General features: G+C 35.8%; 1 protein-coding gene across 2 annotated transcripts; it reads right to left on the bottom strand.

Annotated features, from left to right (window-relative positions):
• Nucleotides 1-44: 44 nt before the first annotated feature.
• On the bottom strand, nucleotides 45-25,418 carry DHRS1_1 (Dehydrogenase/reductase SDR member 1). Of its 2 annotated transcripts, XM_012942953.3 has the most exons (10): nucleotides 25,252-25,418; nucleotides 24,014-24,220; nucleotides 22,299-22,665; nucleotides 17,202-17,360; nucleotides 15,770-15,921; nucleotides 9,053-9,639; nucleotides 8,030-8,411; nucleotides 6,325-6,501; nucleotides 3,253-3,743; nucleotides 45-900 (listed from the first exon to the last, which is right to left on the bottom strand). In XM_012942953.3, the coding sequence occupies exons 6-9, from the start codon at nucleotides 9,248-9,250 to the stop codon at nucleotides 3,478-3,480; spliced, it is 1,023 nt and encodes a 340-aa protein (XP_012798407.1). In that variant the 5' UTR covers nucleotides 9,251-9,639; nucleotides 15,770-15,921; nucleotides 17,202-17,360; nucleotides 22,299-22,665; nucleotides 24,014-24,220; nucleotides 25,252-25,418; the 3' UTR covers nucleotides 45-900; nucleotides 3,253-3,477. The 2 variants fall into 2 exon arrangements, with proteins under 2 accessions (XP_012798407.1, XP_051070962.1); XM_051210937.1 differs by lacking the exons at nucleotides 45-900; nucleotides 3,253-3,743; nucleotides 6,325-6,501; nucleotides 8,030-8,411; nucleotides 9,053-9,639 and having other exon boundaries at nucleotides 14,480-15,921; nucleotides 25,309-25,324.
• Nucleotides 25,419-26,566: the final 1,148 nt, after the last annotated feature.

Raw genomic sequence — 26,566 nt, 5'->3', positions numbered from 1 at the left:
TTGGCCGGAAACCCTCAGCAACAACCTACTATGGGAAAAGACAAACCAGCTTCTAGTTGAGGAGGAAATCAGGAAAAGATTATGGAAATGGATAAAACATACATTACGCAAATCATCAGACTGCATCACGAGGCAAGCCCTAACATGGAGTCCTGAAGTGAAGGGGAAAAGATGAGGGCCAAAGAACATATTACGTCGGAAAATAGAAGCAGATATGAAAAGGATGAATAACAACTGGAAAGAGCTGGAAAGGATTGCCCAGGACGGGGTTGGATGGAGAGTGCTGGTGAGTGGCCTATGCTCCTTCACGAGGAGTAACAGGTGTAAGTAAGTAAGTAACATCAAGATAGCATAATATTAACATTAAGATCAAATTCCTGACGTTTGCTAAGTTCATTACATAATTAAATTTAGAGCAATTAGTCCCTTTCATAAATTCCAATAGTGTAATAAGAAGACGAAGATTATCAGAACTATGTGATAATATATTAGCGCAATACATTTCAAACAATATGATCACACATATACTTGTTAAAAACATTTATATCTGAAAATTAAAAGGTCAACTAGACAGGTTAAGAGTAAACCATAACAAAGGATAGGTTAAGTGTAAGGACAAATTGTTTTTGAACACATAAAGGGGGTTTCAATTTCCATATAGCCAAGGCTTCAATAAACCTTAGTATACGTCCTTGAAGGCTTTTGTATAACACTACAAATGCTGATTTGATATCAACCATATGACCCGTCTCAATCAAATGTTTCGCAATGGAGGATGATGTCTGTCTATCCTGTGATCTTATTCGACCATTGGAATTCATTTGTTTCTGCAACCATTTTTGTGCATATAAATGTTCTCAACAAGTATATGTGTGATCAGATTGTTCGAAATTTCTTGCGCTAATATATCACATAATCAAGTTTCGCAAAAAATAATAAATAAAACAAGAAAAAGTTTCAATAATGTTAATCAAAATTGTTTACTTTCAGTATCATATATTGAATTAAAACAGAGTGTAGAATCTTTCTTTTCATAAATTTGATAATAAGGTTAACAGTTACATCTGTTATTAACGTTTATACCAGAGTTACATTTTAAGAAGAGTTTAACTCATTTTTACAGGGATCAAAGATAATTGATTTTAGAAATTAAAACTAATTTTCAAGAACAACTGGTGAAGAGATTAAACAGTTTATTCGTCGTGTCAGTAAAGTCTAAGTTATTGACCTATCCTTCTTAGCTGTTCTATGGAACTTGTGTACATTCCTGTTCGTGTTGTACGTTAAGTAATTCTGCTTGATTGATCGATGTGAAAATTATGTTACTTTCCAAATTGTTAATGTTTACTATATGCAGCCCAACTTGTCATTATTGAAAAGACAAGGTCTATGTTTTACCAAAAGCCCAAAGAGCACGTAAGCGATTGTGTCACATCCCATTGTGTCCATCAATTTATATGCATGTGCGGAAACACGTACATAGAAAGGAGCAATTGTGATTTGCAATTAAGGGTGGATTAATACATACCAAAATGGCTGCAGAAACAAATGAATTCCAATGGTCAAATAAGATCACAGGATAGACAGACATCATCCTCCATTGCGAAACATTTGATTGAGACTACTCATAAAGTTGAAAGGTAGCCGTGGTTCCGGTTCATAGGAGCATAGTAAATACTTACTCCTGAGAACTATACTAGAACCAAATATCTGTCCAATAATAATTGATTTTCAACGATTATCTAGTTTGAGGCAGTCTTCGATGTAAAATATAGATGGAAAATGTTAAAAACAAGTAACTTAAAAAGTTTCTATTAAACTGACAGAGGAGGAATTTGTCCCATCATTCGTTAGAGTAGTATAACTTTTACTTTAAGCAAGCAGTAGTTTCCAAATACATTCGATGGTGTGTTAAATAATTCTTGTGCAGTTTCAATAATTCGTATATCTAATCCTTGACTGACTTCAATTAGACAATAATTAGAAACTAGGAAAAACTTGATAACTTTTCCATCCTTATATACAACTCCTCAGAAGTACACATATACGACCTTACCGAGAATAGAATACACAACCCTGAAGCCTCTCAGGGGGGGGCACCTGAAAGTTTGAGTTTTTCGGTTGCTAATATTAGGAACCAGTCTCTATTTGGCCGAACATTTGAATTGATATATCAGTCATTATCGTTTTTATGAATGTCGTTTAATTAGTGATTGATGAATAAATCAGTCTTCTCCTACAGTCCTGTTTTCTTCCTTGGGCCGATAGTTGCGTCACATTTTAATGAGTGGCAGATAGCAGTTATCAGTCAGTCATAGCAAACAAACGTACCAATAGCACTAACCATCACTTAACTCAAGTCACAACACTGACAAATTTGTCATATTTCCAAGCATTACATTAGGTTGTCATAGTAAGTTTCCATAAAATATGAATTGTCTGGGTCATGCTATGTACTTACAACACCAGCCATAAATGTCCAGACGAAGTATTATGAAGCAAACAAGAATGAAAAGGATAAGGGGTCAAGCGAAAAGGATATATTAAAGGTCAAACGACGAAAATCAATATAGGAAATATAGACTGGTGCTGAAGCTTCATTGTAAAGGGGAAGTTGATACAATAAGCTATTTATCATTGAAAAAAGAAGATGAATGCGTCAAACCAACTGTTTATAATCTCAAATATATATTCAAATAACGCTTCCTTTATTCAGGGAAAGTTTATGTTTCCTTAAGAAAACACTAATTTTATCTTTACCTTTTTTCCCATCAATGGGTGATTTAGTGAATCTCACACTTCGATTGTTTGAGAAATTTTAGTCATTTTGTGTAACAGACTGAAACATGCCTCGAATATTTATTGGATCATCATGAAGAGCTCTAATATATTCAGTCATATTTGATGAGTTTATGGACTTATTGGGACGGATACACTAATATTAGCAACAAATTCAATACGCACGATGAATTTAAGATATTTCTTTGATTCACTGTGCAAGTCACCTGCTTCGGTTTGGGCACTCGGGCAGTATCACAGCCCTCACACATATCGAATGAGATTTGTGTGGCACATATGTATTTGGTGCCTCTTTGTACCAATATTTGTGTTGAAATAAATAATAAATAAATAAATTTTAATAGGTCGCTTTATGAAACCGTAATACGTTATGCTTTAATTACTCATTAAATAAAATATAAGTTGACTGGGTTTATCACCGACGAAACACTTAGATCAATAATATTTACATACCTCGTGAGAACATTTACATTTCAAACTGTGAAATAAAATTAACAGCAATGAGAATAACCAGTTATTCTGACCCTTAAATGTATTGTGAAACAGCATCCAAAAAAGTAATGATATTAAGCGCAATTTAGGAAAAAATACTGTTAGACACTGTAGAAGTGAAAATATGCAATAATAAGTTTACTGTATAAATAGTTAATCGTATGTTTTAATCTGTCCACTTTCAATCTATTGACGACGAAGAATGTATGTTACCAAACTCAACGGAATACGAATAAAACCAGGGATAAGATAACCAAGTAAAGAACACTGAGTTTTCACAGCTAATTGTAATGAACGTAAATTAATTGGTTTTCTACCATCTATTTCTTTAATACTATATTCGTCAGCTATATCACAAGTTAGAATGACTTGACCATTTCTTGAAAGTAGCTTATCACGTTGTTCGTTTGCTATCGCAATAATTACTTTACCAGATAACTGAGGTGATTCCGCTGTCAGTGTTAGAAAAAGGGAGAAAAACAATATTTAATGGACGTTTGAAGAAAGATATAGAAATGAGAACGTAATCGAATAAGGTTTAATAATTGACAAGTTATTTCAACTATTATTCTATAAATTACGATTGTTGGAAATTCGAACAGTATATACGGCGTTTGTAATAATATATCTTTTGCAACAGACGATTTAACCCGTGAAGGTTCGTCGTTAAGTGGGAAAGATTTGGTATGACACCCAAGAGAAAGTAAAACTACATGTCATAGGGAAAGCCGTCTAAATATAAAAATTATTCTTGATCGGTGTGTTATTTGGAAAGAACTGAATATCCAATGAGTTTACTAGAAACGGAATATAAATAAGATTCACTGGTCACGGTTTCTCACTAGAACTCCGAGATTCCATGTATTCAATGGTGGTCTAATATTGATCAGTTCATAAACTCAATAATCTCCACAACCCTATACTAATAAATAAGATTATCGATTTCAATTCATATTTATAAACTGACAAGAAATTTTGTATGTAGGAAGAGGTAAAAGGAGGAAATACACCGATGCTTTTTCTAGGATTCTGATTAGCAGTTTGGCAACGGGTGAATTTTACGTAGTGTCGATCATGAAAAACACAGTATTACAGTATATAAACTCAGAGTCTCTGGCTCAGCCGAATCCATAACAATTGTACAATGATATCCCATAAAAATAGAATCATACGAGTTAATACAATGTAATCAATAGGGTTTAACGAATCGGGACATTTGTTAGTACACAACCGAGATTTTTCCAAATTATGTTTTGTCATGTGCAAATTAAGCGAAGCCTCATCTGTAGTTTGAAAACTACCACGAAAAATGTAAAAACGATCCATCATGTAAGTGCTTAAGCAAGACAAGTTCGTTTCCCGTAAAAGTTTGATTTTTTTTCGAAATGTTAGGTATACCAGGAAAACGGGTTCGATTGGTCACAACTTCGTACTCAAAGACGTTCTGGACATAATCTTCGACCTTAACATTTAGATATTTTTAATAATTTATTGTTCGAACTAAAGGTGCTCTTTGACACTAATATTTACAAAAGTTGCAATAATATGGATTCGAAAGATATAGTAGTTTAAATGAATGTATATACAGAATGGTTACAACCGGTACCACAAGATATTTCAAACAAATGCTGCCCAAATCAATGTACATGAATTAGTGCTCGAATCTGGGATTTATTAGTAGAAGATGGAGTGCTTTAACCACTAAACCACTGTCGAAGAGTACACAGAATCTGGTCAAGTGCGTTGGCCATTCCATAAAGCATTAGTCATACATGGACTTGAACAGAACTCCCAAAACTTTTTCAGTTTAGTGTTTCTTTCTATTTATAACATAGACATAGTGGTATGAGGAAGATGATTAAACATAATTCTGATAAGATTTTAATAAATCTTATCTGGTTTCCATGCCCTTGCATCCACAACCAAAACAGCGCTAGTGGACTAGATTATAAATTGTTTAGCTACTGCAGGATCGATAGGAACGTTACTAACAGATCTTTTTGACAACTGAGTAATTTGATTTCTAAATTTGATTACTGACCATTCTGAAATAACCTAATTACCGAGTTATACATTAATATCTAAATATTACCTTACATTATCAACAGTTTTAAGGTATAAACAGTGAGTTTGTAATGAGGTATGATACATCAAAGTTTTATTTTAGCTTAGGTAATGTAGATAAAAGAAAACGTCATGTGTTTGCAACCATTTCCATTTAATATTAAACGTGACCTGTTAGAATTCAAAGCTAGATCAAATGTAAAATTTTAAGATTAAACAGTCTTTCATAGCTAATGGATCAAACTGGATAAAATGTTGCAAATTACCGGTTTCTATTATGAGAAAGCAACAAGCAGTTTCTACAATCAGTATTAAACATCGTTAAATGACCAAAACGCTTATAATCACTGCAGTATTGAAAAGTAAGTCGTTTGAATGGTTTCCGAAAATTTGATCACTTCGAAAGTAGACGTCATCATCAACTGTTACCATTTGAAGTTGTTTGGAAATAACTTAATAACAGTCAACAATGAAAGAACTAAAATTTCTAAGAAAACGAGAAAGGTATAAATGAGTAGGCTTCTAGTTGCTGACAATCCATATGTCAAAACAAATCTCGATAAATCACAAACAGCAGCCAATATTATTGACAGTATCTGATAAGATCTAACACAGTTGCCTCCACAGATTCCAACTACATTATTTTCTACGCAAACACTCAATGAGTAGATATTCTTTATTCAGTGAGACGAATGGCTTTGTTACGGCATAAAAACACTGGATTTCATACATACCATTTAGTGGATTACCAGACCAGCCTATAATTAAGACCGAAACACTACATAATAGTTCAACACGTTAATTTAATTTACAAAACTACAGCTTTGAAAGATTGTAACATTGGTGATAAACTGCTCTGAAATTGTTAGTTACGCTGAAGAACAGTAAACAGACAAATCCATCATTGAATTAGTGTATACATACAGGAAATAAACAATTACAAGATTAATTAGTCTCCTATCAACATACCGGTATCATAATGAAAAGCTATCTTTTCGCCAAGTTTCAGGGTCCCATCAGTAGCTTCTGCAACTACAGTTTCCGTACGGACTGGACCTGGCCATAAACTGAAGATGCATATATTAGTATTAGTCCGCTTTAAATCGTAAGCCATGTCACACGTCATACGGTCCAATGCAGCTTTACCTATCATATTAAAAGTAAAATAAGAATATAATATAAACTCCCATTGACCATGAGATTAAGAGAATATATTTGAGCTCTTCTCCAAACAAGTAGAAAGGCTGTCTCAGATATGGTATGAAACATGGTGCTAATTATTTGGATAAGTGTCCAGTTACGTTTATCGTCTACCATTAATAAACTATGGTTTGGAATTACCATCAAATCGTACAGACCATTATTTATAGAGTTTTGATTTACAGTGTGACACATCTTTCTTCTTATGAATTATTTCTTAAGACCTATTTATATCCAGATTAAAACGAGAACTTCAATGATTTACCAAAACCAATATACTCAGTGCCTATTGATCATGCGGAAAACACTGCTTTATAAACCAGTCAGTAAACAACTTATTGGTGGCACTGAGAAAGAGGAAAACAGTGGTGAGTTTCGATTAACTTGTATAGTTACACTGATACTATTCTAGGCAAAATAATAAATTTTCTTATCGAAATAAATATTCTATTTATCTGGAGCATATTTGAAAAAACTTAGCATGGTGGTTAGATCACTAGCCTAATTTGCGAAGTTGTAACTGATGGCCTGGGTAATGTGAGTTTCATTCTCTTTTGTCAACTATTAAACATAGAGTTGGTTCCGAGCCACATTTTATTATAAATTGCTTGCTCGTATCTAAATGAATGTTTTATTCCTCAAATGAAATTTATCCGAAAATAGTCAGCATGTTAGTTGTAAGTTGAGTAATTTTCATTCATTACAATTATAAAAACGTGAATATAATTCAAATGTACAGGAAAACAAAATAAATCATTCACTTTTAGTTGCATAAATTTAGAAATTAAATTCGTGGAGAGGTCTTTTATCAAATAAATCATTTCCACATGTTGTTCTTAGTCATTAATGCACTGGTAATTAGAAGCATCTTTCAGCAGAGCAACGAATGAATCCCTTATTATTATTTATGAATAGATCAGACAGTTAATTGTTAAATAAATAAACCGAACAGAAACGAGAACTAGAAGTTCTGGATACAGTGTTTTTGGAGTATGAAGGGATAATTATTAAGCTGATGTTAGATCATATAAAATTACAACAAATGATAGCACTATTTTAGAATCAAATTACGTTTGAGCACAGTTTACAACGCCAAATACCATTTTCTATAAGGGAAATTAATTAGTGTGAACTATTGCTCGGCGAAGTACTAAATTCTTATATTAAAAGGATTCGATAGATTTTACTTGTGGTATCATTGAGAGTAATGAACACTAGGACACCTGTTCAGACAGTGGTATGAATTTTGGTTATCCCTCTACATGTGAGAATAAGGAAATACAATCCAAGATGAGCGTTCAGCGAAAGCCTATGTACTAGATACACCTTACAGGTCAATTAATCGAAGCCATTAGTTGTAAACCTAATTTTTAATATTCACTTTGTTACACATAAAAAAGTTTACAAACATTTCTAATTCCGATTGATTGTTAAATTGAAATTATTTAAAAACCGGGTAGATCGTTTGCCTTACCTGCTCCATAAATTGCATTGAAAAAGTAAATCCTTGCACCAATTGACGAAACATTTACTATTAGTCCCGGCCTGAGATGATCATCTTTAACACCATCCTTTTTCAACTTCTCTTGATAATTTATCATCAATTTTGTCGCAAAAACGGAGCAAATATAATTATTCCTTAAACCAACATTGTTTACTATATCCCACGCTTCACCTGGCGATTTACTCTCAATCTCGTAATAAGGCTTGTCTACATTGTTCAACAGAAAACCAACAGCACTGAAAGCATTATTGACTAGAATATCAAGACGTCCGTGTTGTTCACGTTCAATCCGATCAAATAATTTGGAGATTTGATCATCGTCTGTATGATCAACAGCCACTGGTATGCACTTCTACAAATACGTAAACGACCTGTATATTCAGTATGAAATTGAAATTTTCAGGCAATAGCAATACCTAGATTTAGATATACTTAAACCAAACATTTTTGATCACCTAACAGTTTAATTTAAAAGTTCATTGGCAAAAGTGATCAGACAATTGTGATGTCAACGTAATTATAATTCAATATTTAGGCAAAAAACGGTTGTATTAAACAGAAATGCTTAAATCACTATTACACTTGAATGGTTTTATTTGTAGGTGTCGTGATCTTGGAGACAGTGAGGATTTGATGTTTTAAAAAAACGCATATTTCGCTAGTTCAAACAGCAAAGGAAATAAAACAAATAATAATAATAGATTGTTATTGCTCAGTAATTTTTTATTGCAGGAAACAACTTCAGATAGTACCTATCTCACGATGAGCACCATCGTCCTCAACTTTCTAGATTTATACTTAGTGTTAGCCTTACTCTTCCAATATGTTCATATTTCATTCGCCACTAAATTTCACAGATGCTTTTGCTTTTAGGTTACGTATCAAACGTTTTTAAAAAGTACTTCATAAACAACATGCAAAAGTATTATATACGTAATCAAGTGAAAACACCAAATTACGTGTCCAAAAATTTCATTTAAATTGAGAACTTACGCCTCCACAATTAGAATTATTTATAGTTTCTGCTGTTTCCTCTAAAGAACCCTCAACATTTTTCCTATCAGATTTCAATGTACGTCCAGTAATGTATACAATGGCTCCTGCTTGACCCAACTCCACCGCGATACCTTTCCCAATGCCCCGCGTGGCTCCCGTTACTAAGCAAACACAACCATGAAGTTTTCCACTCATATTTGCACAAATTAATCACATAACTAAGGTATAAAAATATATAATAATATTCCTTTGTCAGTCGAAACTTGATTGGTTAGTTCGTATTGACCGGAATGATTGGTTGGTTGAATTTTATAACGTTTGATTGGAAACATAATGTGGTTTGCAGTTTAAAGTGAATAATTCCCCAAACCCGAATGGTTAAACTTGGTCAAATTTTCCAAACATTATCTTCTATCACCTGGTGCAAAAATCTTTCAGATGTTATAAAAACTTCAATAGCAGTTTCATTAACAATTTTATATTGTGCACATTAAACAACAATATTGTAATAGACCGATCACGATGATGAGATATATAATACTTGTGGGGTTTTTGAATTAAAGAACGATTCAGTAGACTGTTACCTGAAATAAATAAGTTAGAAATTAGGTAGAGTTGTCTGGAAGATACAACGAAATTAAATTAACAGGATTAAAGATTTTTATGATTATTTCATTATCTTCATGTAAAAATCCGATACAATAAGAACACAGATATTTTACGAGGGAATCTATATAAACTTTCCCCTACATTGAGTAACAGGTTGATTTATTGACGATTCTTTCATTTCAGTAGTGAATGCACATAACATGAATCTAGGAAACTAGACGATTTTTGATTTGAGGGATCACGTATTATACATCATATTACAGTTTTCCATAGACTTGATAAGTTGAAAACAGTGGAGTTTGATAATTAAGAATGATATGTAGAAAAAATTGTTTAACTAGTCAAACTTCCCTACACGTTTAAATTCACGATTAATGAAACTGGAAATGAAATTGCTGTTTGGGTATTTCGGAGTGGTTTCTGAGTGAGAATTCTGAATGAATGAAAATGGAATCGCCTAGTGAAGTATGGGATATAATATACAAATTTACAACTTATCACTGCTCCCCAGTCCTAAATCACTATCATGTACTTTTCTGAAAAATTAACATGTTAATTTTACAAGACTAGGGCGGTTTGTTGCTCTTAATGCAGATGGAATGCTATCGACCAAGTTGCAATGAGCTGTTTTGGGAAAGGTTTTATAATTTTTTCCTCACAGTCTGATATTCCTCAACATTGATCACAAAACTCTTCGAACTTTTTTTGAAGTCAATACCATTCCAGTAGCTGAATCGTCTGATGAGGCATTTATGACTAAATGTCAAAGTTTATTGAGTAAAAGCAATAAGTAGCTAATAGTTCTTCAGAAATACCAATTGTCGTTCTATCATTATCACCTGAACCAAAGCCTTTTTCGCCGTCACAATTTTATGCATATATAATAAAAATACAAAACCTCAAATAACAGTCAAATTGATTCACTGTAAGATGGGGGATATGAATGTTCTAACGGACTTTCTCCCGAAATGCATCACTGTCCAAAACAGCGAATTCAGCGGGCTTTATTATTCTATTCACCACGGATACAAATTGAGAGGTAAAATCCAATTTGTTAAACAATATTTTACGTGATACATAACGTAGTTGGAATAACACAAATGCTACTTTTCTTTAAATTTTCACTGATGAAATAAAAACGTACATATACAGAATCCAATCATAACGTTATTTCTGACTGGAATTTTTTTTACCGTGATCATTTTTAGTACGTGCATTTATTGGGAGTGAGGAAATAGTAATATGTAGTTGATCTCAGCATCCTATTGAAAACGTTAGTGAACGCGGTTCCACACCACGGACTGTTACGTAACTACTCAAAAGCAGAAAGCCCTCTTGAGGAGTCCCATACGAGGACCAGTGACTACTGATTACCAGTGGTTGTCTAGCTGAAGTCAATCCTTGGTGTAAAATTACACATCCAGCAATCCCCTATACTGACAATGCTACGATTGTTGAATAAATAAGTCCAAACCATAGGATGGAGACCTCCAAGAGATAATTTAGTCTCTCATCCATTAATTGGTGAGTTGTCCTTATCATATTGTTATAACACAAGGACTTTGAAACACACTTTCATTTTTAATAACTTATAATACCATGAAAAGATTGAAAATGAAACAGGTAAGATGATGTTACACAGGCGATTGAATGAAAGTTGGTTTAGCCAGTGTACCCTACTTCTCAATCCTCTTGCTAATTAAATTCATGGGTTTATCGAAGCAAGCGCTTATTTATGTGCCGTATATCAATATGCATCGGATTAGTATATATTAAACCTCGATAGCTAAGGAAACACAGCCGCTCTATCACAAGAAGGCAAGTGTTAGATTCATGACTAGGTTGGGTTTCTAATGGTAAGTGGATTGTTACTGTACTTTATATTATCTTTACTATAGTGTTTCACTAGCCTTAACTGAGGTCATCGTTGTTTCTATCTACGGTGGAAGACTTACCGATCAGCTCTTCAGTTAGCTTCTGTATTAAGATTAAATTACTCTCCATAACTATCTAACGCCACTGTGTTTCATATAACGTTTTCATTACGGGCGATGGTTTTTTATTCAAGAACTTCTAGGTAAATTTTGCTAAATTAGCTTCCGCTCTTCAGATGGCTTCGCATTTCGCCCGATAACTACCTTCGGTAGTATTATAATAATCATGAAGTTCCGTATAAGCCGGCAAAAGTCACCAAACCTTCGGAGTTATTACTTTTATAATAATGCAAAACAGCTTATTCGGGACCTTGTTATTTCAGCCTGCAGACTCAACCACCAAGTTGTCCTGATTTCATACCTGTGTCTTGACCGAATATTGCCAGCGGTTTTCATTGTCGAATGGTTACAGAGTAGTCAGCTCAAGTCGTCTACCATTATTTAATAGCCAACATTTTAGGGAACTTTTCCTTCGTTTCTGGTATTATTTATGAACTGAGTAATTTCCTACATTTCATTCAGCAGAAGTAACTAAACACTTCCCAATAACTGTCGTTTGATAAAAAGCGATCATTATACAAATTTTTGACATATTCTAGGATGATACTATTGTGTATGGTGATATTAAATTGGGTTCATCGACCTAGCCAGTTAATCAGTTACAATTTGTTGTGCTAGAAATAAAATGAATCCCATTATTTTTTCAGATCAGGAAATTTTTCCCATTTCTAAAGTACTCCATGGTTTTTTGACCTTTATTATGTGCGTTATCGCATCTTATTCACTTCCCACTTACGACCAATATCGAAATACAATATAGGCAAGTAATCATAAACAGCATTGTAAAATACTTAGTATCGCAAAATGCTGTTCAGTGTAAGATAAACTTCCTCAATTTACAGATTAACCTGAATTCTGAGTGAAGCCATTAGAAATGTTTGGGTAAAAGTTTATCAGTCTGATAAAAAATGAGTACTAGATTAACTATAGAGGATCAGATATAGTACTCGTAGCAGGTGACATTAATGCCCAATTAAGTAGCTTAAACAAAACAGAAAGACAGGTGGATATTTTAGTATTCTGGCTCAGCGAACAGATAATGGTGATCGTCTGCTGCAACTACGCTCAAACAATCGTTTATTTTTAGCAAGCACCAATTTTAAGCATACGGAGAGACATCGTCTAACATGGTGACTCCCTGCACCAAACCAACGATGGACTCAAATAGACCATATTGCCATCAGTCATCGTTGGGAAGGCTCGATAGAAGACTGTCGCTCGTTCTGGAATAGGAGTTTGGACCCCGACCATGCCCTAATACGAGCATGCATTTGCTTTCGCCCAATTGGACACATAAAAACAACAATAAGAAGACCCATTAGAGTTGAACTCAGTGACGATAAAGCCAAAAGCAGATTTCAGGAACAACTGAGGTCACACTTAGGCAGTTCTGAAAACGAGGCTGACCCAGATGTTGCTTGGAAAGCTATACAAACAGCTGTGGAAACAGCAGTGAGATCTACCAGTGATTTAAACCACAGGGTAACACAGAACCAATGGATTCCTTTCAAGGTCTATTGCACTGATGGATTCTCGTAAACTCATCCCATCGGGTTCTGAACACGATGAAGAGCGGAAACAAATCAGATATAGGTTAACCAAAATTCTAAGGAACGACTGTGAGCAGTGGTGGGCAACGAAAGCAAAAGAGATGGAAAAAGCAGCGGATGTAGGTAACACAAGACAGCCCTTCATACTAATAAAATAAACTGGAATTAAGAAATCAAATAATGGTGTGGTGAGACGCAGGATATTGGAGAATGATGGTAAATCAGTTGATGAGGTTGTGAATCTTCATCGACTAAGATGGTTGGGCCACGTGCTACGTATGCCTGAACACCGATTACCACGATGTGCAATGCTAACCGGTGTTGGAGATGGTTGGAAGAAAGCTAGGGACGGCCAAACCAAAACGTGGCATAAGTTCTTGAAGTCACTAACTTCTAGTCTGAGCCATGTTGGTAGATGCAGACAACTTGGTTGAGGTCCGCGCGACTATCGTAACCAATGGTTGGAGACTCTTGGTGACATGGCTCAGGATCGATCAGAATGGTGTAGGTGTATACACGCTTTGTCTTCTCTTAAACTGTGAGATTAGAATTGCTTTATATATTTCTTTCTACCAACTAATCTTTTGTTCCTGTACTGTCCCTATACACAATCTTTCTTTTGTATATTACTACCATTGAAGTGACTAGTTCTATGAATTCGGTGCTCATCATGTTGTACTAATGAGGTGTGTCGACTTGGACCTTTGCATGAAAGTGCCTGGCCCTACATTGTAGCTGACTGACTATCTATAGAGAATCAAATACAATAGTAGAGATAAGAAAAAACAACTTTAGGGAAATATTTATGATATAAAGCAGTTGGTGACAAGTCTTGGATTTGAAACCATATCACATTTCTCTCTAAGTGTTAATGTGTGTCTGTCACCCTGTTGAGTACGCGACTTTCGGGTTGTCAAAACTTCAACTTCAAAAAGCTGTCACTAAATCCAGAGGTTCATATTAACCACTTACAAATTAGATACTGGGTGATATGGCCAACAGAATATCAGTAACAATAAGAATGTAACTTTGTCACATGAAATCTTCGGATTGAGAAATTCATGTGCGACTTGTCTGACTAACGAACAGAATACGATTACCTCAGGTTACTGTCAAAGAGGTATTCATCAACGTAGTTGGTGAGTGAAAAACTCATGTAATTTTTCACAGAATCTGCTAACCGATAACTCAAATCAAAATGAGATCAGAAAAAAGCAGTTGGTTAGCATATTATGACCCCAAAGATCGTTAACCTGGTTCACGAACAACGTCGGGGACTGTGATTGGAATTTGGGAACATCAGTCAAATCAAGACTCAACATTCGGAACTGACTACCAATATTAAAGCATGAGTTCACAGTTAAAGAATTATGGTAGTGTTATATTAACGTCTGTACAGACGTTAAAAATACTCTAATATATTACATGTGAATTAAGTAAATAGTTATAACGATTCTGAAAACTGATTAAAGGAAGGTTCAGAACAGTTATTTCCACGGCATATTTAATTTTCCAATTCGATACAGTTGAATAACGACGTTAAATTTTTCCCTGTAGGATAAAAATAGGGAATCACATACTCTTTAGATCTGTGGTTAATATCTATGGATTTATTGACGTCAGCATTGGTCAGTCATTTGCAATGTAAAATTTCATACACACCTGTGTCGATAAGTTTCAATACCAACTTAGAACAGCGGGATAAAACCATTTCAAGACATATTCCTGAGTCGAAGCACTAGCGCCAGCCAAAAAAATCAATAAAATTCACACGATTCCATCGTAAATTACCAGCAATTATCACCCTAGAATGAAACCCTTCATCAGTATGCATCCATAACCCCGGATTCGGGAATTCAACCCAGAACCTTCGGTTCCGCGCGTGAATGTTTCACTTTTAGACCACTAAGCCTGGATCCAGAGGTGTTGATTTCTAACTTTAAGTAATATCGTGTACTGAGGTGTCCCATACCAGGACGAAACAGTCGTTCAGTGTTTCCAAGCTCTCAGTGGTGATCTAGATATGATCGGTTCGTGATTTAAACTGTGAAAATTCTACAATCCCTCTTATTAATAATAATCGTCCTGTTACTTAAAGCTTTACTGTTTTCCTATTTAAAAAAAAACACTTATTGTAAAATTCGTAAACAAACTAATCAGGAATAGTTCAGATAGTACCAGTATTACGAGTGAGAGAGATGACCTAGACAAATGTCAGTGGGTTCTTAATAAATAAAAACTTGTTTCAGATGAATGAAGGTACTTTATATTGTAAACCCAACAAAGTAATTATGTAAAAGACGTGAAATTATGACAAAAAATCATTATTTAGAAGAATCAGGTACAAAGTATCTTGAATAGTAACTTGTTCAAAAAAAGTACGTATCAATGAATGTTTCTTTATCAGACCACCTAAAATAAAGCCGGAAATCTGTATAAAAAACTTCTCATCTATATTTTAACATTATATAGAACAACCATTCTGGTATTCGAATAAAACTGGGTATAAACTTAGCAATATAGTAGCCTTTATATGAAAGAAGATATTTCAAAGACCTCACGTTTACGATTTCTCGACCACAATCTTCGTGTATACCGTATTCCTCAGCTAAATCACTAACAAGGAATATATTACCTGACCGAGAAAGTAGTTTCTTAGGTGATTCAGCAGCCATACCTACTACTACGCGACCAACTAACTCGGGAGATTGACCTGAAAAATAATTAAAGCCGGGAAGAAAATGCAGTTATGTAGATACCAGCTTCAAGGTTTGATATGATTATTCTTAACAAATTAAATGGTAATTACATTGAGATTTCAAAAATATGTCATATAAAACTATACTTTATCAGATGAGTCGAAAATATTTTATTCTAAAATGTGAAGACTTTATCAGGAGATAATGTGAACCAAAATGTCTATAAAGCATTAAACTTGTTAGTTCGAAGGTTCAAGAACCTATGTTATTTGTTCGATCAAGACTACTGTTGACTATGTCATTCCGTTAGGTGTACGTGTAATCGCAGTCAGCACTGGTGACCGAGTAACAAGAAGAAGCTGAATTCTATACAAACTCAAGTAGATGGCTGAAAGTTAATCGGGGATTGACTAACATTTTTTAACCATTAGTTTCTCCAATATCTCAGATAAGTACTGATGATGGAACTTGACAAACACAGAGTTGCAAAACCGTTTTCTGACCAAATACCTGTTAACATTTCAAGTCAAAGACAATGCTCTACAATGCTAGGCTAATTGAATGCATTTCAGTGGACTGTATGTGCAAAAATGTTGACATGATGTACAGGGAATGAGTAAAATCAGATTTTTTTAAAAAGTATATCAATTGGGAAGGCTTAAGTGGCAATGCACACCAACAGAATAGCACATGTACGTTAGTATTAGTCAGTTTCTTTATTCTATTTATTTATTTGAACACATAAATATTGGTACAAAGAGGCACTTAATACACATACGCCACACAAGTCACTTGATTTGTGTGTAAGCTAGGATACTGCCCGGGTGCCCAGACCGAAGCAGGTGGTTTTCTTAGAGGGGCCACACCCCGAGCCTTCGACCTAAAGGTCTGACCCACAAGGCAGTGGAGCAACGTCAGGAGATGCAGTTCCATGGTAGCCGGTGACCAACAAATTCATTTACACAGTAAGTAATAAAAAGACAACCGAGTTTCAAATGTTCATTGTCTATGTTAGCTTCTGTTCTGATCTGAATAAAGGTTGATTTACTAGAAATATCTAATATCAAAACAAAAAAACTATTACTTGATTAATAAATCTACAGAAAACACTTCAAACTTTTCAAAAATAGGCATATGGATTTAAGAACATTTGAACAGCTAAAACTACGTAGTCTGAGGCAAAACGAAATCAAAGATATACGTTATGCCAAACACTACGGTGGTGGTCAGGAAGTATTTACCGAATATAAAATTAAAGTCAAACCAATATTAAAATATAAATACACCAACGTACTGTTTTCTATATTCATTGTGAGAGAACCTTTAGAAGCAGCGTCAAGAATATGCTCTGTACGAACTAATCCAGGAGAAATTCCGACAATCGAAATGTTAATATTTTCCCTTCTTAATTCGAGCGCCATATCATGAGTTATGCGATCTAGTGCTGCTTTACCTGAAATTGTTTTGATAAAAACTCAAAGACTTTCAAGGGAAAATGTTGGACAAAAGTCAGTGGTAAAATATACAAACAGCCAAATTGTTTAACTACTTCGGCTAAGCAGAACTTTAAAGAACTATTCTGAGGGAATTTCATACCAACATGACTATTCTTAGTGATTTTAGATGAATTGCAGCTTATTAACGGTTCTATTGCGCTTCAATTATCTTTTTGTTCATAATCCAACTTTGAAGTTAATTTTTATATTACGCTTCTTTATATCGAAACCTATCAATTCCGCAGATTTGCTTTCTACGATGAATTTCGATTATTTATTATATATGGAAGTGTTCATAACATGTTTGAACAATAGTACTATTTACTTATTACAGTCACGTTTGACTAAACACAACGGAGATTTAATGCATCGTGTGATGCATATTTAGTCTATCAATCAGTCACAAGCACAGACTTGATCCAAGTCGTCATATCATTACAGTAAGGTGCGAAATTAATAAGATGAACAATAACGGAACTGAAATAATGTAGTATCAACGATAATAGGAAAAGCTAATGATGGTTTTTAATACAACTCAGTTTCCAACGCACATCAAAATCATATACATACAAAAAATTCTGTATGATTTGTGAATACAACATCCCAGAAACATTGTGACTGTTACAAACCTCATATATTATGAGGTTTGACGGTACAAGCCTGTTTTATAAACAGAAATAGATCAGTAAAGCGAAGATATTTATTTTCAATTAGTTCTTCATCATACCTGTATGCTAATATATATTTATAACATTAAAATAATACTATTCGGGTAGTAGTGTAACAATAATTATATAATTTCAGGGTGATTGTAATATAATACCAAATGATTGTGTAAGTGGAAGGAGGATTACAATTATTAAAGCAATTGTTTGTAAAAACTGAAAGAATTTAAATAGACAGTTGCTAGATCATATAATATTCCACAATGGAATTAACAACTTATTTCGACAAAGTCAACTTCATAGTGTTTGTGTAATAATCAAGAATATGCAAAAATAAAAAAGTGACATATCAGAAATTCGATTGAATAGTTTTCGAAAGAATGGAAGTTAATCGAAATTCAGCAAAAACTCATTCTTATATTGATGCCCAAGGTAGAAAGAACGATTGTACAAATTTAAGTCCGGCTTATGGACATGGAACTCCTCCTGGAACCCCTCTGGGGCTACTGCCGGTCCCAGGCAAGGATAAAAGAAGGGGTTGGGCATGGGGTTAACGACCCCATCCCGTAGAAAACTAACTCGCTAAAAAACGCTAACTAGAAAAAATTATTCAGACCATTTAAACTCTGCCCTGGGAGTCAGAAGGTCCTCATTTAGAAAAGTTATGAGGCCTCATGGTGAAAGCCGAGTTCCTTCGGAAGTCACGAGGTTGATGCCCCTTCTGCCGATCAGAGCAAAGCAGTAGGACCAGACAACACTCCAGCAGAGGCACTGCAAGCAGATGTAGCAGTAACTGCAAAGGTACTGAATGTTCTCTTCAGCAAAATTTGGGATGAAGAACAAGTACCAACAGACCGGAAAAAAGGACACCTGATCAAGATACCAAAGAAAGGCGATTTCAGCAAATTCGATAACTACAGGGGCATCACTCCTCTCTTTAACAGGGTATTGTTAAACAGAATGAAGGACCCCGTAGACGCCCAACTTCGAGACCAACAGGCTGGACTCCATAAGGATCGGTCGTGCACAGACCAAATCGCAACACTACGGATCATTGTGGAACAACCAACTGAATGGAATTCATCACTCTATATCTACTTCATTGACTATGAGAAAGCATTTGATAACATGGACAGGACAACACTATGGAAGCTTCCTCGACACTACGACGCGCCTGAGAAGATAGTCAATATCATACGTAATTCCTATGATGGATTAAACTGCAAAATCGTGCATGGAGGACAATTGACAAAGTCGTTCGAAGTAAAGACCGGTGTCAGGCAAGGTTGCTTACTCTCACCTTTCCTGTTTCTCCTGGTGATCGACTAGATCATGAAGATGTCAACATCTGAGGGGAAGCGTGGGATACAGTGAACAGCTAGGACGCAGCTGGATGACCTAGACTGTGCAAATGATCTGGCTTTTCCATCGCACATGCAACAACAAACGCAGGAGAAGACGACCAGTGTAGCAGCAGTAGGTCTCAACATAAACAAAAGGAAAACCACGATTCTTCGATGCAACACAGCATGCAACAATTAAATCACACTTGACGGAGATTTGGAAGATGTAAAAACATTTACATATCTGAGCAGCATCATTGAATAACACGGTCGATCTAACGCAGATATGAAGGCGCGGATCGGCAAAGCAAGAGCAGCATATTTATAATTGAACATCTGGAACTCAAAATAATTTTCAACCAACACCATGGTCAGAAATTTCAATACAAATGTCAACACAGTTCTACTGTATGGAGAACTACGGAAGCCACCATTCAGAAGACACAAGTATTTATTAACAGCTATCTGCGCAAAATACTTCGGATCCGTTGGCCAGACACTTTCAGCAACAACCTATTGTGGGAGAGAACAAACCAGATTCCAGCGGAGGAAGAAATCAGAAAGAAGTACTGGAATTGGGTAGGACACGTTGAGAAAAGCACCCAACTGCGTCATAAGGCAAGCCCTCACACGGAATCCCCAAGGCCAAAGGAAAAGAGGGAGACCAAAGAACACATTACGCCGAGAAATGGAGACAGATATGAGAAAAATGAACCGGACAGAACTAGAGAGGGAGGCCCAGGACGGGGTGGGTCGGAGAATGCTGGTCTATGCGGCCTATGCTCCATTGGGAGTAACAAGAGTAAGTAAAGTTATAAACATAAATTCCGATAGCTTCAGCAATATACAAAAGACGAACTTGTAAAGCATGATGTAAATTTGATGGAGTACAGTGGATAACTTTAAAAGCTTTATTCAAGTCAATTTGATGTCCTGTGTCCATTAAGTGACCACTAATAAAATTCTTAACCAGCCTTACTTCATCTCCGCTCAACCAAGACCGATATTGTTCTGCTATACGATGACGTACTTGGCGAATCGTACCCCTTTCAATAACAGAAAATCTCAAAAACTGGCAAAAACTGATGTGGCAGGTGTTATGACCCAGTGAAGATTAAGTTACAGGTGACTTCCGAGGACTGTTAATAGACTAAAATTCTATAAATATTTTTATTGTATAATTATCTAATAATTATCATGTTAAGTCTAATGGTGTCCTTGGACTTTAAATCGACATTTCCTATTGGCCAATATTTATTTCACTTGTCAAATATTGTACAAATGTTGTTTTCTATTTTATGGTACGATGTGGTTTGTTTGATTAGTATATAAACAGAGTATGTCTGAAATAAACGATTCGATTTGATTCATATTACAGAAGCTGGTATTGTGTTCTGGACTCAAGTGGAAGGGCTAAGAGGACATAGGACCAATTAGGACGTTAAACTGCTCATACCGGCTGAACGTCATTGGTTTGGCATAGTGCGAAATTGTATAAGTCGTATTCTGACTGGTCGATAAGTCGCGTGATAGAAAAGCCAGACATCAAGGTCATAACAGCAGGCAGGATTGATAAACGATTAGTAGGCTTCTTGGAACAGATTAAACAACATAAATATATATTTCGGAAAGTGTGTTTCAAATGTTGAGACCTACATGAACAATGACATCAAACAATACAGTATGCAAATATACATAAAAGTTGGCTTGCCACTTCGATTCGTTTTAGATATGAATAGTTTATCCTATCATACTACAGAAAAAAATTAATGTACGTTCTCAAAATGTTGCACATACAAACTGCCAGGAATAGTGCCAAGGACTCCTGGGAATTTATTAGTAACACCAAAATATTGTTAGTCAAAAACAACTTCATGATACCATTATATTTACTTTTTCATTCACTATTAAAAAATAAGATCAATGGTAACAACTATCACGAAGTTATGGTCCTTGGAGTTACAGTTCTTTAGTGATGCCACTGAGATGATAATAATAACAGATTAAAAAGGCATTTACTGAAGGAAAACTGAACAAGGTTTTTTACATTCTTGTGATAATGAGAACCACAAGTAAAGACAAACTGCCTGGTTTCGCCACTGTTAATTGAAGCGTGAACAGTATTTTCAATAGATATCGCCATTTTATTCTATCTGTGTGTGGGCTAGGATACTGCCCGAGTGCCCAGACCGAAGCAGGTGGTTTTCTTAGAGGGGCCACAACCCGAGCCTTTGACCTAAAGGTCTGACCCACAAGGCAGTGGAGCATCGCGAGATGCAGTTCCATGGTAGCCGGTGACCAACAATTGGTTCATACGCCATTTGTTCCCGCAGGATACTTGAGCCCATGTGAACTGTTGGTTTGGAATCAGGGTTTTCAAACTCCCCCAGGTGCACTCGCCGTGTCCATCGGCCCGGTTTAAGCGCTGGGCATTCGCTATTCGTCCTGTCAATTTCGTAAACAACACCTCAGCCACGAGAAGGCAGTGAGTAGGACTTCTTTGGTAGAGGCTGTATACGCGTGGTCGTGTGAGAGCATTCCGAGAGGGGAGCGGGCCCTCCTTAATCTCGGCCGTACCAGGGAATTTGGGGGCCACATCCATGTGTATCAAACGATCCGATTGCTCCCACGGAGCCAATTATATGATGTGTACTATTCAATCGACTCTCAGAGTTTAAGGAAAAGAAGTGCGCCTTTATTTTATCAATGAACATCGTTTTTAGATTTGTACAGCTGTGATAGGAAAGTTATTATTAAGGCTTATATATATATATATATGCATATATATATATATAATTTCATATGTTGGGTAGAAATATAGAGTACAATTATAATGATAAGAGCAGATAGGTGTCGAGTAACTTCCAAAGGAAATACAGTAACTTACCACTTCCATAAGACACGCTAAAAAGGTAGATTTTTCCACCGACAGAAGTGATATTTACGATTAAACCAGGTCGGGTTGAACTTGAATTTGTTTTTTTCTGGTATTCAATCATCATTCGAGTAGCCAAAACAGAACAAATATAGTGATTCTTTAAACCAGTATCATTAACAACATCCCAAGCTTCACCTGGAGATATGTCTGTAATTTCATAATACGGTTTCCCCATATTTTTCTGTAAAAATGTTACAGCACTATATGCATTGTTAACTACGATATCTAAGCGACCTTTTTGTTCACGATCAATCTGATGAAATAGATTTTCTATTTCATTTTCATTAGAATGATCAACCATAACAGGAATAGCTTTCTGAAAATAATAACGATTGTTTAACACCATTGAAAAAGAATATCTTGAAATGGTACTACTTCAACAACCACCCTAAGACATAAATGTGCAGTAGAGAAAAAATAATTTGCTTTACAACAAACACTTTACATTGTCATTGCAAAAAGATTAAAACAATAACTCATCTACCTAAACTAGATATTATCTTAATTTAAAGTTAATAGTTGTGCATGAGCAGGATTTGATTTTGATGGCTAACGAAAACTAATTCACACTATTTGGTTGCATTCCAGTATTAATAGGGGTAACTGGATTAACGACAAAGTCAGTTAGTCATAACCAATATAACATTTAGGACAAATAACCAACTGCTCAGGTTGTTACATCAGTCCAGCATAACGAGGTAAAACTAATGAGTATTAAGATAGTTGAGATATTACAATCAATAATAGTAGGACTAAAACTAAACAAAATGATTTGTAAAAGGATGAATTCGAGTAAAGGAAAGCGCAAAATAATTTCGAAAATTGAGATCTAAGAAAAAACGAGGAATGAACTTATCTCCATTACTGTGATTCTGAACAATATCATGCAGGTTATCCAACCGGTAATCACGATTATTACGCAGAACTTAACCCCGTAGTCCGCACAAATACGGCTTAGATCAACAGTAAATAACTTAATAGATCTATTTTACATTTTGGTTCGGCCACCTCTAGCTTTATTCCAATTCCAGCCAGCATTGAGTGTCGAGTTATAGCAACAACAAATGACGTCATAAGTTAAAAAAAATACATGCGATATGAAGACATGGATTTAAAGTATAAGCAACAAACAAGTGAGTCTATACATTTCATTTTCTACCTAGTAACAAAATTACTTAGGGTGATAATATGCTTTCTACAGCTGGTTTTGAGTCACGTTCTCTAACAAACAGAAACGTCTGATATTCAGACTTTTATAAGGTAACCCTGTTAAAAGCTTGACTTGTAACTAGAATCGTACCTGCATTACTCTACTAAGATGTGCAGACAGTGTCATCATTGTTCGCACGATTGATGCATTCCATAACCTAGGATACAAAATTCTATTTGCTAGATTAGCAACATTCGGAACAATCTAGAACTTCGGAGGTGAGGACATAGCATCTCGCAACGTGGGAAAATCAGTTCACAGACCGGAGAAAAACTCTGACTTTTCATGTGGATTTGGGTAGTATAGTTATCTCAAATGCTTAAAGTATGTCAACGTAGAACGCAAATCTCGAAAACCATATTTACAGCAATTAGTAAAGCAACTTTGTGCAGAAGACAATCGTATCGCTTTTGTGCAAAGAGAAAAACACAGGTAAAGAGTTAATAATACCTACACCACCAAAGTTATTGATGATATCTGACGTTTCCTGGAGACTACCGCCAATCCCGCCATTAAGCGGCACTGATGTTCGTCCAGTTAAATACACTGTGGCTCCAGACTTTCCTAATGATACTGCTATGCCTTTACCAATGCCACGAGTAGCTCCCGTAACAAGACATACACAACCAGTTAGATCTTTCATTCTTCAAATTATGCGTTCCTACAACAGAATAAGAAGTGTTCACTGTAAACACAACAAAAAATCAGTCGATAAATGTATACTTAGAGTAAACATTGGCATGTCACTTTCTAACTAAAATACAAATAATTCACGTCAACAATCATAATGATGCATGTTTTGATAGTATGAAAGCCAATTCGTTAACATGAAAGTCATGAAATTAAAACAAACCAAGGATTAGGGATAATTGTTAGGTCAAGAACAAAAGATCCCTGCTTTAGGGGGACCAGTGACACCAAAGATGATCAGCCTAACTTCCGCACACAACATTTGCAATACTGTAAATAATACCTCAAACTCTTTAAATTGTAAAAGAGATCAATTCAGCGAACAATTTGGGGTAAGCAAGACAAAAATTGATTTTTCTCATGCACAACTGAAGAACTCTCGTGTATTCTTTTTTTCACTGAAAACCCGATTTAAACTGAATTTTAAAACCCTACAAACGATTTGCACCTGATAAACTCATGAAGTACTGACGACTCCTAAAAAGATGCAAAGAAAGCAACCTGATTTCTACTCAAGTGTTACACTAGTTATTTCAGAAATTTTTAGTTGTCGTTTACAGCAGGCTTTTTAATTTAATAACACCTACGAAAATCGTATTATTTTACCGTACATAACAGTAAATCTGACGATTCGTTTCCCTGAAGAACTTCGGGAAGTTTCGGTGCCTACGGTCATGACGGATGTCGAGGTAACGCGTCAGAGTATGACAGAGGTTTGTGACGTCATTTCGCGTTTGTGAGGCTATTCTTTCACTGAATAGACCTCGGCGCTGGTAGTTCTCGTGATCTCCATAATCCGGTCGGCAGAAGCAGCCTGTTCGTTTACAGAGTTATTTCGAAATTAAAAGAACTCTGTAGACACGCCCACGTCAACGGTCTGTTGAACAATGACCACTCGCATTCGTAGCAACATTCCTGTTGCTGAACCGTGGTGTGGCTCTATGTCATGGAAGAGTTGATATCACCTTTGTCGGTCGGTCGGGTTTCCACGTTTAAACATACCCTTATTCAAAGTGTCAATACCTCACCGAACACCACTAGTAAAACCACAAGGCGTACAGAAACCGTTGAAATTGCGCGCTAGATGGCAAAAGATTCTTAATCTTACATAGTTGAACAGTCTGTTCCGCCATGATGAATACAAAGTAAGCTAGTAAACGAGAATGTAATCCGAAACTATAAAAGATGTATCACAGTTTCTAAAAAACAAAAAATAAAAGTAATGTTCTCGCTTAGGCGGTACATACACTAAATTTGGTTTCGCCTCAGCTTACTAGTCGGTTTTTTTTCAGCTTATCTCGTCCGTTTTTATCCATTTTTGCTCGTTTTAAGTGTGCTTTTTAGTGTTTATTTTAACGGTCTTAGGCTTTTGTTGGCATGTATAACACAACTTACGTCAATATAGTCATGAAAAATTCATGCAAACGACCTGGATGCCGTTTTGCTGTTACATCTGGCATGCAGTGCGACAACTGCAAAGGTTGGTTCCACGAAGCTTGCACAGATCTCTCAGCAACTGCTTACAACGGAGTCAGCGAGTCGGATGATAAGTGGGAATGTGTTGCGTGCAGCACGGATGCTGCAGTCTTGCTGAGTAACACCATTGTCCCATTGACAGGTCTGCGGAATAAGTTGTCAGCAAACTTAGAAAAAGACAGTCATAAAACGGGTAGACAAACAAGGACAAGCAACGAAAACAAGAAGAAGGATGTCGACAGGTCTACTATCGATGGAGCATGCATTAGCACTAATGATGACATGTTGAAACTCAGCACCATCATTACGTCGGCGGTAACAGACTTTCTCAGTAAACTCGGGTCTCCCGGCTCAGGATCCTTGAATGCACCAGTGTTTCCCGAAAACTCTGTAGGTGATTGGATCCACGTTGACAGAGCTAAAAAGAACCAGGCGTCACCGTCTAAGCTGTACGGAAATCAACTGATGATTTAGTTACACAGTCTACCCTCAAGAATGTCCGTCCGGTCATCAAAGCGCCTAGGATTCAGAAACGTGCCTCAACCTTTAAACAACAAGGTGCTGAACTTGAACGCACCGGGAAACCTGGGGAAACAATGGCGGTTCGTGATGACTCTCTCATAATCATGAACCTCAAAGGCAACCCTGACCTTCCTCTCAGTTTGCAGGACAAAAATGATAAGATGCTCCGGAGTGAATGAACAAGAAACCTGAACTTCCTAGAATAGAGCCTTTGACGGTCACACGGCTCACTCAGGGAAAGGAATCTAAGCATCAAAATCACTCGAGGCTACTTCGTGTAACACTTAAGAATGCAACCGACGTAGAGGATGTCCTGCTA

The sequence above is a fragment of the Schistosoma haematobium genome, chromosome ZW (assembly GCF_000699445.3).
Source record: "Schistosoma haematobium chromosome ZW, whole genome shotgun sequence".
NCBI lineage: Eukaryota > Metazoa > Platyhelminthes > Trematoda > Strigeidida > Schistosomatidae > Schistosoma > Schistosoma haematobium.
This window is presented reverse-complemented; position numbering and strand designations above follow the sequence as displayed.

Excerpts from the sequence above, each read along its gene's own strand:
- DHRS1_1 (XM_012942953.3), bottom strand. The coding sequence starts at position 9,250 with ATGAGTGGAAAACTTCATGGTTGTGTTTGCTTAGTAACGGGAGCCACG. Across the intron at positions 8,412-9,052 it reads ATAATTCTAATTGTGGAGGC|AAGTGCATACCAGTGGCTGT; the intron begins GTAAGTTCTCAA and ends ACGTATTTGTAG. Across the intron at positions 6,502-8,029 it reads CAATGCAATTTATGGAGCAG|GTAAAGCTGCATTGGACCGT; the intron begins GTAAGGCAAACG and ends TTAATATGATAG.